General features: G+C 41.6%; 1 protein-coding gene across 11 annotated transcripts in view; it reads right to left on the bottom strand.

The window, feature by feature from the left end:
* Positions 1–19191, bottom strand: part of TCF20 (transcription factor 20) — a 168598-nt gene that overhangs the window by 77230 nt on the left and 72177 nt on the right. For all 11 annotated transcript variants that reach the window (XR_007891313.1, XM_051636905.1, XM_051636889.1 and 8 more), the window contains one exon: positions 1593–7220. Coding sequence is in view for 10 of the 11 variants with exons in the window: in XM_051636905.1 (XP_051492865.1) it covers positions 1593–7184 (5592 nt within the window). In the remaining variant the exon portion in view is untranslated. The remainder of the gene's footprint in view (positions 1–1592; positions 7221–19191) is intronic.

Here is a 19191-nt window from a genome sequence, read left to right on the forward strand (position 1 = left end):
ATATAAAATTGTTGTGGATAACGGGCTGCTATTTGTCAAGCTTGATTAGAGCCTAACGGTAAAACTTCCAGAAAAGGCATTTGCTATTGGGAGAACAAGGATGATAAATGAAAGACACACCCTGAAAACAGGAAAAATAAAAAATCAGGCTGGAGCAATCCAAATTCAAAATACTGGTGAACTACAAGACATACAAAAGCACAACCACATTGTGAGTAGAATCCAAGCAGTGGTGGAGATCCCAGAAGAAACCTTACAATCACCAGATGTAAGAAATTCAGCAGTTGCATCAGAACAAGCACGCAGGCATGGCAAAATGAAAGCCAAATGAAATTAACTGACTTTGTGTAATGAGAGGCTAGAAACAAGAATACAGGCCAAATCAACTTAGGGCAAAGAAGCATGTAATTATTGTCAAAGGACAGTGAGTGAAAATGCAGAGCAATCCAGGAATCAAACTTGAAGAAAAAAGACTCATAGAGGAAAACGATCATGCTGTATTTATCAATAGAGTGAAGAGAAGATAAAAATTGAATCCAAACACTGTTTAGAAAAGAAGGCAACATTAAAAAGTAGTCTAGTGCCTCTTCCATGGTCTGTCCCTAGACAGAAAACATAATGCAAAAGGTAACCATAAATAAAGGGGTGCATACTGATGATGGCAAAGAAAGCCACATAACTGTCAGCTTATACCTCAGAAAATCAATAACAGCAATTTTCTCCATCCACGACCAGGTGGTTGTGAAAAAAGTTCTCCCTTTGTCCCTGCTTTATTTTTACATATTTATACTCATTGTATACCTGCACTTTGGAGAAAGTCAATTATCAGTATTATTTGTGGTATAATTCATACTGAAATAATCAATACTACACCCATTCACATTTCACATAAAGCTTACAAACTTCTGCACAATTCTACTCTACCAATCTTATTTTGTAAGGACTGCAAATTCTCCTGCAGTTGCGTAATATGAATTACAATCAAAGAATAACTTAGGTTGAAAGGGACTCCTGCTGGAAGCAGAGCAAACTTCATAGCTAGATCCAACTTCAGAGGTAAAGCAAGTTGCTTAGGGCCCTGGCAGTCACATTCTTGCATCTCTCAAGTACAGATATTCCACAGCTTCTCCGTTGTTCCTCCTCCCTCAATCCAATGTTTGACCATCCCCACTGTGAAATTTTTTGCCCAATACTGAACTGGAATTTTCTTTGTTGCAATTCGTGTCTGCTGCCACTTGTGTTTTCATTGTATGACTCCAAGAAGAGCACTAGATCTTATTAAGTATCTAATAGGTCAGAATAAGGAGAAGAAAAATTACTGTTGTCATGAGGAAGCCTTTGGACATTCAGAACTTTTAGTAGGTCATAGGCATCCAGCATTTTGATACCTGAAAAATCTGTCTGATCAGGTGTGGCAGTGATTTAAACAAGGCCATCAAAAGGACATCACTACAGATTTACCTAAGACAAAAGATGATTGCTTGAGACATGAGAGAAGAACAAGGAAAAAAAGTATTCCAAATGGTGTGTGTGTGTGTATATATATAGTGAATGGAAACAAATTATTTGGTATATTAAGGTTAGGTACTTACCATCTCTTTTGCAATCTCCACAGCTTCCTGCAGCCCATAGAGCCTGCCACAGACCAGGTAGATCCCATTCGCCCAGAGAATACAACCCTCATGGACCCAAAATTCATTGCTGTCAAGAGGTAGTTCAGGAATTTGTAACTCCAGCTCAGTGCCACCTTCTGAAGTGGGCATAGAGGGTTTTGAGTCCAAAGGAGTCTTTTCACCACCACTGCCACTGTCAGTGGTTGCTTTTTTACAAGAAGCTCCCCTTGAAAGTGACCGAGAGGCCCCACTACAGTCCTCAGAGCGGTGCCGCCTCTTAAAGCGGGGATGAGCAGCTAGGCTTCTTTGTTCCTTCTGTTGTTGCTGTTCCTCCTCCTCTTCTGTATCTGTCTTGGAACCATTAGAAGCACTTTTGTGCCGTACCTTGACTTTGCTCTGCATTTCTGTGGCCCTCTTTGGAGGTGGGTTCTTGGGCAAGGTGGCTGCATAATCCTGGGGGTAGAACGGACCAAAGAGGTCACCCATGTTACGATAGCTGGCCCATTTGCCACACAGACAGCAAACCAGGTGCCCTAAGACAGAAGACTCTGTTACTACAGGGCCCTGCAGCATGAAAGTTGAGGTGGGCAGCACTTTGCTCTCTACATTACTAGGAGGGGGTGTTGAAGACCTCTGTCCTTTCCGACCCCTCACCAGTTTGTTCTGCTCCTCTTCCTCTGCATTAATGATTGTGCACACAGCGCCTAGTTCACACTTGTTTACCACATGAATATAAGGGAAAAAGGACTTATTCTTGGAGTCAGTTTTATCTACAGACTGAGTAGCATATTTAAGCTTGATCTCTGGTTCTTGAGGCTCCACAATCGGAGCAGCCCGTCTAGGCTTCCGCTTCCGTGGCTGTGCTGCAGGTTTTCGCCTCTCCCTCCTTTGCCTCTTCGGTTTTGGCTCACCACCACCTACCCCTTCTGAAGACTGGGAAGGTACTGGTGGAGGTGGTGGGGGCGGTGGCAGTTGCTGCTGCTGTTGTTGCTGTTGCTTCTTCTGCTTGTTCACACTCCCAATTGGCCTCCCCTTTTTCTTTCCAGAGGGAAAATATCCCTTTGGAGGGAAACCATCTGGCTTGGGTGAAATGTTTGTCACATCTCCATCTTTTTCCTCAGTTTTCGGATTTGGTTCAGAAGTAAACACACTGGAAGGGGAAATTGTTTTTGAGTCAGAAAAGGTCAGAGTTCCAGCTCCACTTACAGATCCATCAGACCTTCCCTGACCACCTGACTTCTGAGAAGGTGGTGGTGCTGCACTGGATACTGCTCCTTCTTTACCAACACTGGCAGTTTCAGGGACCTCTTTCTTCGTTTTATCATCCTCGCTGCTTTGCCACTCTTCTGAAGATCTTGGAAGAGTTATCTCACCAGTCGTATCCTGGCTTGCTGGCCCCACTTGGTCTGACATCTCTCCTTTTCTCTTCTCTACCTCTGGCCCATGTGCAGTCACATTTCCTCCTTCAGGTCCACTCTTAAGGGACAGGATGTCATCGAGAGTGACAGTATCTGCACCAGTTTCAGCGCTGTTGGTAGAAACACTTCTCCTAATATTAGGAGATGTAATTTTTTGAACAATAGCTTCCAGTTTTAATCCTCGCCCCTTTCTTGGGGGCAGTATTTTGGTCTTAGCCGGGCTTGTGAGGGAAACTGCAGGGCAATTCCTATTTTCAGGACTTGGCAGGTCCTTGAAGGAATCTCCCTTTGAAACTGACTTGCCAACATCTTGGCTTTGAGATGAATGGGCATAGGAGTTGTAGGTTTTATCAGCTCCTTCTTTTGCTGAAGTCATCAGTCGCCCCTTATCTTCGCTGCCACTGTTCTTCAGATCCTGTGGCTGTCTTTTGGTGGGGATAGGAGAGATGAAAGAACGGACTCTCCTCCTCATAATTAATGGATTTTGAGGAGATTGGTCTTCCTGGCCAGGGAGCCTGAGCATGGCATTACTAGGCTTGGGCAAATCTGTAGAATCCTCTCGTCGATGCCCATCACTTTCTTGAGGGCAAAATCTTTTTTGGTTGGCTGCTCCAAGGGGGCCACTGCTTTTGGCAGGAGAGGTTTGCCGAGAAAGGTCCCAACCAGATTCGTGATGCTGCAACTTCTGATTGCCATGTTTCAGTTCGGTGCATTTGCTCTGAGTACCGTCACTCCCCATAACACAGCGGCCAGCTTCCTGGCTTCCAGTATCATGGTAAGAGCTACCTTGAAGGTACATCATTCCATCCTTGTCATTTTTTAAGGGACTCCTTACTCTTTCCAGAAACTGCTGTTGTCTTGGGCTCTTCCTTGCTCCTTCCTGCCTGTGCTGAGCTGCAGCAATCACACCCTGAGCAGTGCTGCTTGCCCAATCTTTGTATTCGTCTTGCTGGTATATCTGCCTCTTGTAATGATACTGGGAATTTAAACTCTGGTTAGGGTCCCCAAAAGCATGAGGCCTAGCATTTGTGTGGTAGGCTGAAGCCAAAGATGGGCCTTCTGAATTCTGCGGATAAGCAGAATGCAAGGAACCCCTGTTAACTCTTTCAGATAGCGTCATGTGGGGGTTCATGTGATGCAGATCTGTCCCTGGGCCTCTGCTTCTGCCTGGTGACATTTTCAGCTTATCGGCGAGATCCTGAAATTGAGAAGGTGATTTACCCCTGCTGCTTCCAGCTCTGCCAGATGCTCGTCTCATCTGTGTCGATCTGCTGTCCTGCTGGGGAATGTAGTCTGAAGCAGCATCGGAGACTGCAGCTCCAGGGCTAGCATTGCCTCGGAAAGATTCATGCTTGATGCCAGCAGGATGACAGTGGTCTCCTGTTTTTTTGTTATTCAGACTAGCTGAGCTCTTTGACGGTTCAAAATCTTCTTCTTTTATTTGCCCACTGTGAGCTTTCATCTTTGTTTCCATGGATACTAAACCACCAGGGAGTATTACTGACTGGCTCAAGCCAGGGGCAAGACGTTCACTCCTTCCACTTCTGGCCTCAGGACCCATGTGCCCCATTGGGTGAGGGCCAGGATCTCTGACAAGTTGCCTTAATGGAGATATGTCACAGATCACTGATCTCCTCTCTGAGAGTGCTCCCCCTTCATGAGCAGAAGACTGAGACTCCACATCAAACTTTCTAGCAAGAGGGTAATCAGCTAGATTTATCTGCTTCATGTCAGCAGCTGCACTGCTAGACTTTCTATCCCAGGGACCCCAGTGAGGGCCTTCCAGGAGAGATCCCATGCTTTTATTCAAGAGACCTCTATTGGTCAATTCATTGGTTTGGCTAATTAAGATATTGGGCCTCATAGCTCCCTCCAAACTCCCAGCCATCCCAGAATGTTCCTGTGCATTCCTAGAATACCTTCTGTCTGGATGATGATGGTACCCCTGTAAGACCTCCTGTAGGAGGCTAGGAAACTTCTCATTCCGGCCTTTGCGCTCACTGTGCCCTGGAAAATCCCCTTTTTCTTGACCAGAAGGATACTGTGGAAAGCCACCAATATTTCTCTGTATACCAGCTGCTATATTATCCTTGTAGCTGTATCTTAAACTGCCAGGAGATTTGGAAGATTCTGTTCTTGCAGGAAAATTTGGCCCAACAACTGCATGACCAGGTTGGCTGTTCCCCTCTCCATTATGATTAGTGTTATCTCCACTTTTGCTCCCTTTACTTCCTCCTTGATTTTCTGGCTGTGTCCCTGCATGCCCAGCTTCTTTTGCTCCACTAGCACTAGCTGGTGCCTGACTAGTTGTGGAAGCATCATCTTGGGCAGGTTTATCTTGCCCACCTGACTTTTCTACTCTTCCTGTCATGGCTTCCCGGGAGACAATCACCCCAACTGCCTTTTCATTCACTTTTGGCGCATTTTCCACAGCCACCACAGCTTCCTTCCCATCAGGGGAGGCTACATCTTCTCTAGCTGCAGGGCTGTTGCTCAGTTTTGATGGCTCATTCTGAGAGCCTTGTGCTGGTGACGAGTTGGATCTCTCTAAGTTACCCCCTTTGTAAGTGGTGTCTGAACTGGTACTCTGGCCGCTGAGCTGTCTCACCCTTTCCCCATGATCCTCTGAACTACTGGAACAGCCACCATCAAGGGATTCTGCAAGGGGAGACTTGAGTTGCTCCTCTGCCTGGGAGGAGCCTTCTGAGTTGGTACAGCTGTCGGCTTTCTTTGAAGAGGATGACCTTTTAGAACTTTTCTTCTGAGGTGCCAAGGCATCCGAGAGCAACATATGCTGGACTGTGTTGGGCAGATTTGCTACTTGAGAACTTAGAGCACTCAGGCTGCTCAGCCCTGGATCTGTGAGCCTTTTTTCCTGCAGTCCTTCCAGCCCAAACCCCTTGAATCCTCCTGCATGAGCATTGGGGCTTGACATCATAGATGGTGTAGGACTAAGCTGAGGCATCATCTGCAGGATTCTGTTTCTAGAACCCATGGACATGTTGCCTTGCCCACACTGGAGATTTTCTCCACCTGGCATGAGTGGAGAAGGGGTAGAGCTGCAGCTTGGAGATTGTACCACAGATGCAGCAGGAGAGGGATTAGAGATTGGACTGAAGTTTTGGTGGAACTGCATTGGTGACCTTACAGGAACTTCAGTCTGGCTGTACTGTCCCACTTGGCTTTGAAGAGAGAGCTTGGTGGCAGCATTTGAATACTGCATTACATGCTGAGGCGGATGCTGTTGCTGCTGCCCCTGCTGCCCACTTTGGGGTAGCTTAGACTGTTCAAAGCTTTTCATTGGTTGAGTCTGAAAGCTGTAGTTTGACTGGGTCCCATATGCTTGTGCATTGGAACCCACAGCATGGCCTTCATACTGTGACCCAGAATTCACACTGTAGCTTCCATCGTAATTCTGTCCTGACTGGCCAAAACGCTGTGGGGAGGGGAAAGAGGAGGAGGAGGATGACGAAGGTGGCTGATAGTGTTGGCTGAACTGACCCACTCGTAACTGGTACCCAGAAGCAGAGGAAGGCAGGGTGGATGGACGCTGCATTGGCTGCAAATGTGAGCTGCTAGAAGCAGACTGGCTGGAAGCCTGGGGTAAAGGCTGATGAGATTGATAGATCTGCTGTCTCAGCTGCTGCACCTGCTGCTGCTGGCTAGAAGCCTGCTGCTGATACTGGGCACTCCCTGGAGAAAAAGGACCAGCATAATCCTGTTGATAGTGGGATACACCCCCTAGGGTTGAGTGCTGTGTTTGAAACTGGCCCACATGTCCCTCACTCCCATACTGACTGCCAAAGCTACTCCCTTGAGGGGGCCCATAGCTCTGTACTGGTCCAGAAGGCCTGCGCTGAGGTGGCTGCTGCCCTCCTGATGCCACTGGATCTTTGTTGGCAGCCATATAGTAAAACTCTCCTGCTTCTTTTCTGAAACCTTGGTAGCTCTGATGGCCAGAGCTCTCACCAGGCATTGCTGTAGAGGCTCCTGTTGTTCCACGACGTCCACTGCCAGCACCTCCTCCAAAGCTCTGGAACATCTGGGCCTGCTGGCGGGGGCTGAACTCTTCTAGTCGGGATGAACCGTGCACTTCCTGCGGGTAGCTCTGCTGGTTTCCGTGGTAACTACTTTGCTCCCGAAAGGACTGCATGCTGCTCAGCAGCAGAGCGGCAGCTCAAAAGCCCTCCTAAATGGAGAGAAAAAAAGAAAAAAAAGAATAAAATGCTATAGCATCCACATCTCCCAGTCACACCAATACCACTGCTCACTTTCACTGTTTTAATGGCAGTTGAGTATTTGTCTTCTGCTTTCTGGTACTTCAGTGTGTATCCCCTCTCCTTGCAACTTTCCAACCTTCTAGGTAGTGTAAGTAACAGGAATCACTCGCTTTCAAGAAAATACAAGCCAGTAGCCTACTACCAGTTGGAGCACGTTTTCAGCATTACTACTTCCCTGCAGCCATTTACACTAACTGGGTCTGTTTACCCGTCCCTGAAGAAACAGATTTCCAAAAATATTTTGCAAAGCAAAGGAGAAAAATCCTCAGCCTCCCACTATTTGCTATGGCTAATTCCAGGAGTAATTAGGTATTTTGCTACAATGTTTAAAGATGCAACAAGAACCCAGAAGCACTCTCAAACCACACTTGGATCTACTGTAGAAATTATATCCAAGGCCCACATTTCGCTCTGGGAATGATCTCTTTTAGAAAACACTCAACATACAATTGACGGAAGCGTGAACCAAGATATTCCAGTTAAAAAGATCTATGAGAACCTGTGAAAAAACTGGCACCAGCATGCTCAAAGACATCTGCTCTATGCTTTCTTCCTGACTACTCCAGTGACACTTTTACACAAAAACCAACACAGCAAGACATGGTATTTTTTTTCCCCATGTGTCTGCTTTGTTTTAAAAGATGGAAAATCAGAACAAGACTGCTCTATTTGAGCAAAAGGGTCTACAGCTTCATCCCTTAGGATTTGTACATTACCTTGAACAAAACTTAACGGAAAACTTCTGTCAATCAGAATATATATTTGGAATACCATGTGTGATCACCTACATTTATATAAACAACTCCTAAGTAAATGCACTTCAGGAAGGTGCTTCTTTATACTTCAATCTGTTATTTTGTGTTCAGAATCGTGACTCATCCTCAAGGACTGGACCACAGCTGCAAAACTGTTAGTCTCTCTGTAAAACCCTGACACATCACTACATGTAATAAGAAAAGTATCGTAATGAAGAAGCATATGCATATACACTGTCCTTTTAAATTTTAATTTAAAGAAATAAAAGTGATTTGTCTTCCTGAAAAACTAGATAAAGCCACGTGGAGCTTTAAAAGCCATTTTTAAAACCAATGTCAAGACAATGCTCACTTTTCCAGGAAACAGAACTTTGACTCCTCAGATTGGAGACTTCCTGGAAGACTTGCCTGCATGTTTTCTCACTTAGCCATGTTTTGTTCTTGCCACATTCAGCTGAATCCACTCAGAATTAAAGTCTAGTTTTGCACTTAAAAAGTTTTGTTCAAATAGAAGATCACGAGAGTCCCAAGAAAACAGGCATACAAATGAGGAGACGGAGGCAATGTTTTTCATCATGGTATTTTCCCATCTGCCTCTCAAGATTTTCTTTCATTAAGTTGTATCTTATATACAGAAGGCTCAAACTCCATAATCAGGGCCTTTCAGAAAGGCACCCTGGTTATATTTGGGTTTCTGCTACTTATTTGCACATGCAGGCTGTGGAACACACACAAAAGAAAGCCCACTACTGTGCATGTCACCGCAATCCCTCTCTGCTAACTCAAAGGCATCTTTGCATCACAAACATGGTTCATGCAGTTTGATGTCCACAATAATATTAATAAAACATTTCCTAGCATCAGAACGGAACTTCCAAATTGTTGACACTTCCAATTCTGTCTTTCCTGATCTAGCAAGTCAACTTTACTGCTGTTTTAATCTTCTACTCTAATATTTGAAGTGTCATGCTATAAAAGGTCTGCTGTTCTGCTGAACTTCAATTATTTTTTTTTAGCATTTGAAAGACTATGTATCTCTCACGAACAACATTTCTGTGAATGCCACACCAAGCCAATCTGTCCAGTTTGGACTTCTTATGCATAAAACCCTTCTTTTTTTGAGTTACTCCCTTTGATGTTTCATCAGTTTCAAGCTCCTGCCCTCAAAACTGGGATACCTAACACAAGCTCCTTTCACCATTTTTGTATGACTTGCTGTTAAGGTGAAAAAATAAGGATAAAAAACAAAAGCAGGAAAGAAAACATACACAGAATAAAGTTATCAAACTAAAGGAAAGAGAACATCTACTGTAACTGGCAGATGTTAGGAAGCAGCTTCTCTAGATGTGCAGTTTGGGGCTCTGCAATCAACAACAAGCTTATTGTGGAGACTGCATGTACACCCGGGTAGTCACATGCTCTGTATATCCTCTCCTCATAAAAGCAACATTTCCATCCCCATCATAGGCCCAGTCTCACTACAGAGTCTCAGACTAATTTTTAAACATGACTTCAATAAAGCTTACTTTGCATAGTCTGAACAAGGACTCAAGATGCCTCTTTTGTATTGCATCATACAAAAACTTCTATCACTGATGATATTCACTGTTCTTTACTAATACTAACAAAGGCTTCAAAACGACCAGCATACATTAACAATGCTTGGAAACATTCTCAAGACTTCCTCACTATTTAAAAAAAAAAATAAAAATTAATTACATAATGGAACAGAAACAACACAAGATGCCATACAATACCTCCAGGAGCAGAGATCCGGTAAAGGTCAGCCTAAGGCACAAACTCCTCCATAATGTCATGCTTTATTTAGTCTAGAAGACATATACACTAACTCACAGAATCACAGAATGTGTGGGGTTGGAAGGGACCTTCGAAGGTCATCTAGTCCAGCCCCACTGCAGTGCATGGGAACTTTCTTAACTACATCAAGTTGCTCAGAGCCTTGTCAAGCCTGACGTTGAATGTCTTCAGGGTTAGGGCCTCCACCCTCTCTCTGGGAAATCTATTCCAGTGCTTCACCACCCTTATAAGAAAGAACTTCTTCCTAATATCCAATCTACATCTACCCTGCTCTAGTTTAAGATCATTGCCCCTTGTCCTATCATTACAAGCCCTTGTAAACAGTCCCTCCCCAGCTTTCCTGTAGCCTCTTCAGGTACTGGAAGGCCACTATGAGGTCTCCCCAGAGCCTTGTCCTCTCCAGGCTGAACAACTCCAACTCTCTCAGCCTGTCTTCACAGGGGAGGTGCTCCAGCCCTCTCATCATCTTCATGGCCCCTGGACTCATTCCAACAGGTCCATGTCCCTCTTGTGTTGAGGGCTCCAGAACTGGACACAGTACTCCAGGTGGGGTCTCATGAAAGCAGAGGGCAAGAATTACCTCCCTCAACTTGCTGGCCACACTTCTTTTGAAGTGCTTTGAATATCTCACAAGGAGCTTAACTTGAGTAACAAAACCAGTAGAACCGCCACAAAAAAAAAAAAAAAAAAAAAAAAAAAAAAAAAAAAGCATTTAGTTCCTAACATGAATAAGTGAAGACACAAGGTACTTCAATCCATTATATCATTGGTAACTTCAGACATATACCATCTTTCCTGTCATTAATGTGCTACAAATACAGGACTATCACAATGATTATAGTAATAATCTTTCTTAATAACAACAGCACTCTAAAGTGCCTAGATCTAAGTGCTATGTTCTCAGCAGAACCACCACGAAAAATGTAATGGGCAAGTCTGATTAATAAAGTAAGATGCAGCCTTCAAAGTCCACCTAGATCCACAGGAAAAAAAAATATTTAAAGTTTTACTGGAAGCCTTTCAAGAAAACATTTTCAGCTGGTACATACTCCTCCACATGCAGGAACTCAAGAGAATGATACACCAGCTGCCAACTAGTCTAAACAATCATGTAAAACTCCATAATGGTGGTACACATTCATAATACCATCCCCAGCAGACGGGCAAAGTCCCACCTCCAAAAAGGTCCTCCATTAACAGCCACAACTTACATTTACAGTATTTTCAACTCATGCAACGAAAACTTCCAAAGATTTCCCCATTTATTCAAAGGGATAAGATTCTGGTACAGCTTTCACTATTCCAGTGTCATTATCTACATTTTCACTACACGTGCATCCAGCTCTCTCAATAAAGCTTCATTCTTCTCAACTATTTACAGACAGTAGCTGTAGAGCATATCCACCTAGAGAAGACAGACTACATTCACCAGGCTAAGCAGTTTCACCCTGCTCCAACCCGTTTGGTTCTTCCCCCATAACCCACTAACCAAAATTTGCCTTCAACTTGGTAGGAAATAAGGAAGCATATTACAGGCTCATGTGGCTGATAAAGAAACAGGCTCACTTACAAAACCACTGCATATAAGTCATGAATAGAGTGAAGCAGTAGGTTCTCTTACCCATATCTCAGACTGATTTGTGAAACATCTGAAGTTACTTCAGGCAGTCTTTCAATCCAGCTTCTCCATGTGAACTTACTTTTAAGCACACCTACAATGCCTATTTTCTTCCTTGTTTAATCATGCAAAACAGCCGTGCAGAACTTTGTTAACACAGGAGTTCCTCAAAATACAGATATCGCATTGTGATCTTACTGTGAGCAAAATTATCAAATGGCAGTCAACAGCATGTAAGCATCTTTAAACAGTTCCTGCATGTATGAGACTGCCCCAAACTATTGCTGATTAAGAGGGTTCATTGGTACTCCCACACCAAGATTACTGCATGAAACAATCTTCTGTAACATATTGTGCTAGGTTTTTAAAATCCTTATAAAATTTAAAATTCTTTTGTCCCAATTATTAAAGATTGGAAAAATACAGGACAGCTGTCCAGATCCAATGCCAGCATAGTAGTGCAGCACTACAGACAGAGACAGCTCAAATCAAGCGAGCTAAAAAACAAAATATTGTGGGGACATGCTTAATTCTTCACAATAAGCCTATAAAAGAGCAAACAAAACCAGTAGCACTTAATTCTATAGAATGTAAGTGAGGCCCTTCTGCTTCATTTAATTTTCTTTAAATTTGGGTTGACTACTGTGACCCATCTGTGCAGAGAAGACTCAGGCAGCAGTCAAACACGATATATTTTCAGTGATCTGTCAAAGACCTCTCCCTTCCTAGCACACTTATCAGGAAAGAGAATGTAGTTGCAGGCAGGTGACGAACAGTAAGAGAGCATTTTCCATAGTCAAAAAATGTTAATAAGCAAACAGGGTTTTTTTATAGTGTCCAGACTTGTGATTAAAATACTTATTTGCTATTTTGCTGTGCAAGTAACAGATATACATACATCTCCACAGCCATTTCCAGTCACAATCTATACAAAATGCAAAAGTTACCATATTTGTCCTTCCTGACTGTATCTTCTTCAAGTATCAGAACACACCCACAAAAAACCCACCATGACAGACCTTGAGTAACTCAGTGGCATAATTCATAAGTAAACAATTCCCAGGACCTGAATTAAGCCTGAAAAAAAAAAAAAAAATTTTCCATGTACTAAGTATCATTTCCATTCCCAAGGTGAAGTTGCTAATCCTCATTTCTGCAGGTAAAGAGTTATTACTTGCACACCTGAGCAATGGCTGGGAATAGACTAATCTTGTTTCAGTTTTGGAGGAATATTACCCTGTCTGCTGCTTTTAAGAGAAGGCAAGTCAGCTATGCCCCAACTAGATGCACTTCTGAATCAAACCTAAGGCGGCAACTAACAAAGTAACAGATCCAACTTGTATCTTCTACACTTCATGGCTTTTTAAAAAGAAGAGAGAAAATCAGTTTTGTTTTTCAGCCTTAGGTGTGATATGGACGTAAACCAAGACAGCTAGCACTTCAAAAGGTCACCAGTTTGTCCAAGCAATAGCTGCTTTCCAACACTTGTGGTTACCTTGCTGTTTCAGATCTTGCTCCATTAAAAGTTACTTTTACTTTTGCATACTACAAACAGAATGACCTAAGACATGGGAAACTCTGATACTCTCAGTGTGACCACGCACTTTTGCAGAAACCTGCAGTCAGATCTGGCTCTCACCAAGACAAAGCAATCTAAAAGAAGTCTTGCTACACCACAGTTTAAACAGTATACAGTTAATTTTCACGGAGAGTGCCAGAACCGTTTGATGGTGATGCACTGAAGCAGATAAACCACCTTGCAAAGTATACAAAAACTGAAGTCAGTTCACTGAAAACTGAATTTTTCAATGTAAAATAAATAAATAAATAAATTTTTTTTAAATCGCATCTTAAAACCACCCATATGTAGTTGTTACACATGTTAAAGTCTAATAATAAAATATATAAGCAACATGTCTTACAAATCAGTGCTAACACTGAACTTGGCAAAAGAAAACTTGGATTTTGTCCTGCCCAAAGAAAAAATTCATTGTAAGATTCCTTAAATGAATTGAAGCTTGGCCAAGTGGATTAGAACTAGTTTCCATCATCCCACAGAGACATTCTGCCTTCTTTATCAAAATCTCTGTACAGCTTTTTTAGAAAGACAGTATGTATGAGCTTAAATCCAAAATATTAAGGAAATGTTTCTCACAGAATGGGTGAAGAACAGATGAGCACTGCAGCAGGAACACAATGAGCTTTGTCAGTTGAAAGGGGAATGCTCTGATGATTACTGTGATAGATAAAATCTACATTTACTTATTATTTCATATATTTCCCTAAGTAGCCACAGTAAATTTTACTAAGCCTGAGTCACAGCATCTTCCTATCTCACAGGGGAGATGCAAACAGAGATATTCAGAGTACTCAACTACCATAATAAAAGGCATCATATAAACCAAAAGCAATAACAACCAAAAAATCAGAGTTTTTCCTGTGGCTATTATTTGACTGCTATTTTCTTACCCCACTGCTGAATTTTATTTTTTTTTTTCAAAAACACCAAGTTAAAAATACCCAAACTTATTTTTTATGTCTGCAAGTCCTACTTATTCACTACACGAATAGAACTAAAATACATCTCCAGTTTAGCTCTGCATTTCAAATGAAGTGTACTTGTTAAATTAATATTCTTAAACATTAGTTTGACAAGAACATTTTGTTGTAAGCTGGTATTAAAATTGTGGTGCTACAAAATTTCTAGAAATACAACTAATGATAGAAGTTCAGCAGAATTTTATCTGATTTTATTATTACATCATTGGATTTCAGTCAACAGCACAGATGCACTTAAGTAGCTTTTAAAAATCCACCGAGTGCTAAAAGTTATCCAGTCTCATTTTTTAAACAGATACCACTATTTTAATAGGAACCTATACAGATCAGTCAAATTCCATTTTATATAAAAGACTAAAACAACAATTTTGGTTTCACATATAGGGTCAGTCCTCTATGTACTATCTTAAAAGGTCCAGCCTCCTGCATGGTGCTAACACAGGCATTAATGCAGCAAGGCAGATCAGGGAACTGATACAGTCGGGGGAGAAAAGGCATTTCTGAACTGACAGATCCATTCACTGTATCGCTACACAAACATCTGTACCAGCAAACGGACACAGCAGGAACTGCTCAAGTGGCATGGCTACTGAAGTGCACTTGAAATCAGAAGTTCATATTTAAAAGGCTCTTCATCTTTACACAATAGTCAAACAACCCTTCCTGCCTCAAAATTAAAATAATATTGAACGTTCAGCTCCTCATTTGTTTTGTCCAAGCTGCAGATCAACTGATTGCACATCCTAACTCAATTCACTAGTCCTCCAAAAGGTCTGGGAACTCTTTATATGTCTCTTATTGTAAGTTCACCTGTGTCCATATCTCCAACATCTCTGAACAGTCAAACATTGTGTCTGCTTTGGCAATACAACAAAAGCTGAGCAACCATTTCAAGGACAACTTCTGATCTGATTTTCACCTCTTAAAATACATGAGATGGGATGTTCAGCCCAGGCATCACAACTCTCACCAAACCTTCACTTTTCAGTCACAAAATTGAAGACAGTGAAAAGGAGAAGTCAATTATTAATTGCAAGAGGAAAGCAGAAAAAACTGAGCCGGACTGTCAGGTTCTATCTATTCAAGCTCTCACTTTCATTGCAGAAATTAATCCAGTACCACAAACACCAAGAACTATACAGCAGTGAGAAAAAAAAAATATCTAACACATTATATTAATTTTTATCATTTGTTCATACTAAGTACTAGCCCCTGCTTTAAAGTCTTAAATGCATTATCTCTTCAAATTATGACAAGTTGCTAATATGAATACCATGGTCATATTTAACATTACCTGTAACACACACATTTCTTTTCTATTCAGCGTAGTATATACAATTAAGTCTTTATTCTGTTTTACAATGCCTGGTGCAATAAGCCTATGACTAAGACTCCTGGGACCTCCTCAAGGCAAATGAAGTAAATTAACACAAAATCTCTCAGTTACGTGCAAGTGTTACTACAACACAGGTTATGCACCGTATACAAGAATTAAATCCATTGATTAGGAAAAAAACCAACATTACTGAGGATAATACCACTTAGTTACATTATATGCAATAACATTAAAATCAGTTAGGATATAACCTCGATCTAGTTTAACAAATTAAAGTTACCATCCAATTGTAGAATAGCTGTACCCCAAACTTTGTACAGTTTTTATTCCTTTAAGGTAACACAATAAATATAGCTACGCACTATACCCCCTTCTAGTTTCACTAGCCAAGGTTATCATTATTCCTATCAATTTAGCACTTCATCTCCCTGAAGTGACACAGATTTAAGAGCAATTTGGGTGCAGAAGGACTGCAAATACTCTGTTATAAAAGACTAGGGGGGGAAAAAAAATACAGTCAAGGCCGTATGATGTTTACCGATAAAATGTTAGGGGGAAATAGGGTTTTTCTCTAACTTATGGAAGAAGCGGTTGAACTTGTATAAAAAAACCAAACACAACAAAACAGAGCATTTTTAAGATTTTCACACTAAAAAAAACACAAGTATTTTCTTTCCTTGACATCTCTCCTTGTCTCTTAAAACCTGTATCTTCTAAATGTCACTTTTCCTCATTCCTCCACCCTTTGGATTCCACAGAATCTGCCTCATGCTGAAAACAGGAGTTGAAGCAGACCCATTCCTACAATGTAAGTGTTGTCTAACAAGGAGAGCCTACAACTACATCCACAGTTACAGTGAGACAAAAGAAAACAGTTCTGGTAAATGTATGAAGTTATTTTGTAGTTAAGCGTATCAACAAAAAGATTACTCCAGTGGCAGCACTATTTTAAGGAGCTCCTTCCCCATCTTACATTCCCCTTCCCAAGACTCATTTCCACCTACCCCAACACCACAGGCTGCTCTTGGGATTTTTCATAACCGACAGATAACAGAAAGGAGGCAGCATACCGTAGTGTTGGAGCAAACAGTTAAGAACCCAGTAAGAGGGTTTTTTTGTGGTTTTGAGTTTTGTTGTTGTTTTTTATTCCTGTATCACTAAACCTTGGCCTAAAGCACTTAAATTGTTTGACTCTCATCAGCTCCCGTGGAATCAATGAAAGCCTTCCAAAAGATCTCTTTTCATGTTAACTCTATGTGTATAAGATGATGAAACTTCAAATACACCTCAGTTAAATGTCTAAAGTTATATGGTATAAACTCAGGCCACTAACAGATGCAATACTGTACCCTGTCACTTTACATTGCAGACACTTAACTCCACTCTAAGTTCTGCTGCCCCAGCCAAAGGCAAAACAGATTACAACAGTAGTCAGACCACAGCACAGTCACAAAATTACTAAGCATAAGCAGTTCACAGAAATGAACAAGCTACAATTACAGATTTCTCACAACTGGGGTCCAAAGCTTTATCCTGCCCCAAGAGCTTTCAGCATCACCATGGTGATAGTGTCAGGCAGTCTTTAAGGCTGTTGATGGAGCCACACTTGGAAGGTTGATGGAGCAAGCTTCCACGGCATGTATTCCATCTTGTTTCCTAGAGTATATATCCTGAATTCAGCAGTTGAAAGTGAAGAAGAAATAATTCAGAGCCAGAGAAGGAAGAACACTTCAGGTTAGTGGAGGATAAAGATGCTACACTCTGCATATAATTCCTGGAAACACAAGAGTTAAGATTTCAAAGTAAGACAGAGGAAGCTTTAGGTGGTCCACTACTTAGAATCAGCCCCACCATTCTGTTAAACTTGAGTTCCTGCAGTCATTCATTCTGTACACTGAGGAGAGGAGAAAAAACAAAACCAGAAGACTCCACACTGTTTCTTCCTCCATCCTGCCTTCCCTCAAGAGGAGGCTAAATAGAGACAATTAACATAAACCATACATGATGGATTATATATAATCATTCCATAATGCTAATGTATTCCTAGAGCTCTATTACAAGAACATGAAGATGAGATGCCATTTGCTCCCTTGCCCTAAAACATTCAAACATTCAATGAAAAATGCAAAGTTTGCTACCCTGTTTCAGCTAGAAAGATGACAACAAAGACAAGTCATTGACTTTTACCTTGGTAATTGGTCCTGGCTTAATTCTTTGTTAAGCAACTGGGCAAAAGGATCTTACTCCCTAACTTATGTCAGAAGGGAAACATACACATGAAGCTAGTCAGGAAAAATTTAATAAGTAAACACAGCCCACCAAAACCTTTGTAAACACTATGGTTCTGTGGATAAGCAGGAAGTTTATTCCTAATTATCCCTCCTGTCCACATTTAAGAGCTTCCTGACCCTGCTTCTTGTTGAGCTGAGAGATGTGTTTTCCCTAATGAGCCGAATCCAGATTCACTCAAGTCAGTCAGTCCGTCTTTCTCCACCAACTCCAACAGGCTTTTGATTGGACTGTAGACTATACATACAGTTAACCACTTCTTCTCCCCTTGCCACTCTCAGCAGTGGGCATGAACAACTGACCCTTCACAAGCTCTATTAAACATGCACTCCGCCTTGATTTTCAACAAATTACACCTTTAAATCTTGGAGCAAATTGTATTTCTGCAAGGCTAAAAACCTCCAAAAAACCAAAATTAACATATGACAAGTCAAATGTGTGTATTCTAATTGCAGGATACTACCATAATTCAAACAAAACCATTTTTTTTTTAACAACAGTTCTCAAGAAAGAAAACAACTTCATTTCTGGTAAGTGGAATATAAGAAGTTACCAAATTGTAGAAAAAGCATTGAGATAACAACTTTAGAAAAGTACACCAGAACAAAAGAGAAAGAGGATCCTAAGGCAAGAATCACCACCCTGCCTCCTAGACAGCAGTAAACATGATGCGGACTGAAAATATTACACTGGAGTGGACCTCCCGGGTCATCACCAAAGCCAACTCCCCCACCACAGTAGTCAACTAAACAATTCTGTATTAGCAAAGCTCTCTTTAGGTATGCACTCTCACAGTAAATGGGAGACTAAGGCAAAAAAAAAGGCTGTTTCTCCATTACAATGCAGTTGATTTGGAGGGAAGGGGAATAAGGATGGCACAGTTCCGGTTCTTTTCATGCAAAACAAATAGCTTCACTTTGGAGCAATTCTCGCTCCCCTACTTCCACTCACACTCCCAACAGCAGAGAAGAGAATGTGTCGCTCATTCGGTGCCCTGTGATACAAAGACAATCTGCTACCACCTCCTGTAACAATTTTGCCCAACTCATTTAATTCATTGCCTGCTAAGTGATCTATCATACTTTTCAAGACCTATCTATAAGCCTCATTTTAGTACCAATATGCACAAAGTATGATCAAGAACAAGAATATCACAAGGTCTGAAGATCACAACATTTCACACAAATATGTTGGAGAGGGAGGAGTAAGAAAATCTTCCCACTTCCACATGCGTGAAGAGGGGAAAACTCAAGAGTGGCAAATGCAAACGTACACCATACAACAGAATGCTGTTGACTCTTTTTCCCCTTGAATGCAAAATGAGAAACAAAAGACATAATAACACAATGATCATGCAGCATTCACTCATTTATCAGATAACCACTTATGTTAACTAAAAAAAATTAAAATATCACATACACTGTCCCCACTCTTCCAGAATTTATACACGGCTGGACAAATCAAATGTCATGGAAATTCAAGTATAACCAAGCATCTGACTGAAG

Source organism: Apus apus, chromosome 1 (assembly GCF_020740795.1).
Source record: "Apus apus isolate bApuApu2 chromosome 1, bApuApu2.pri.cur, whole genome shotgun sequence".
In the NCBI taxonomy this organism is placed as follows: Eukaryota; Metazoa; Chordata; class Aves; order Apodiformes; family Apodidae; genus Apus; species Apus apus.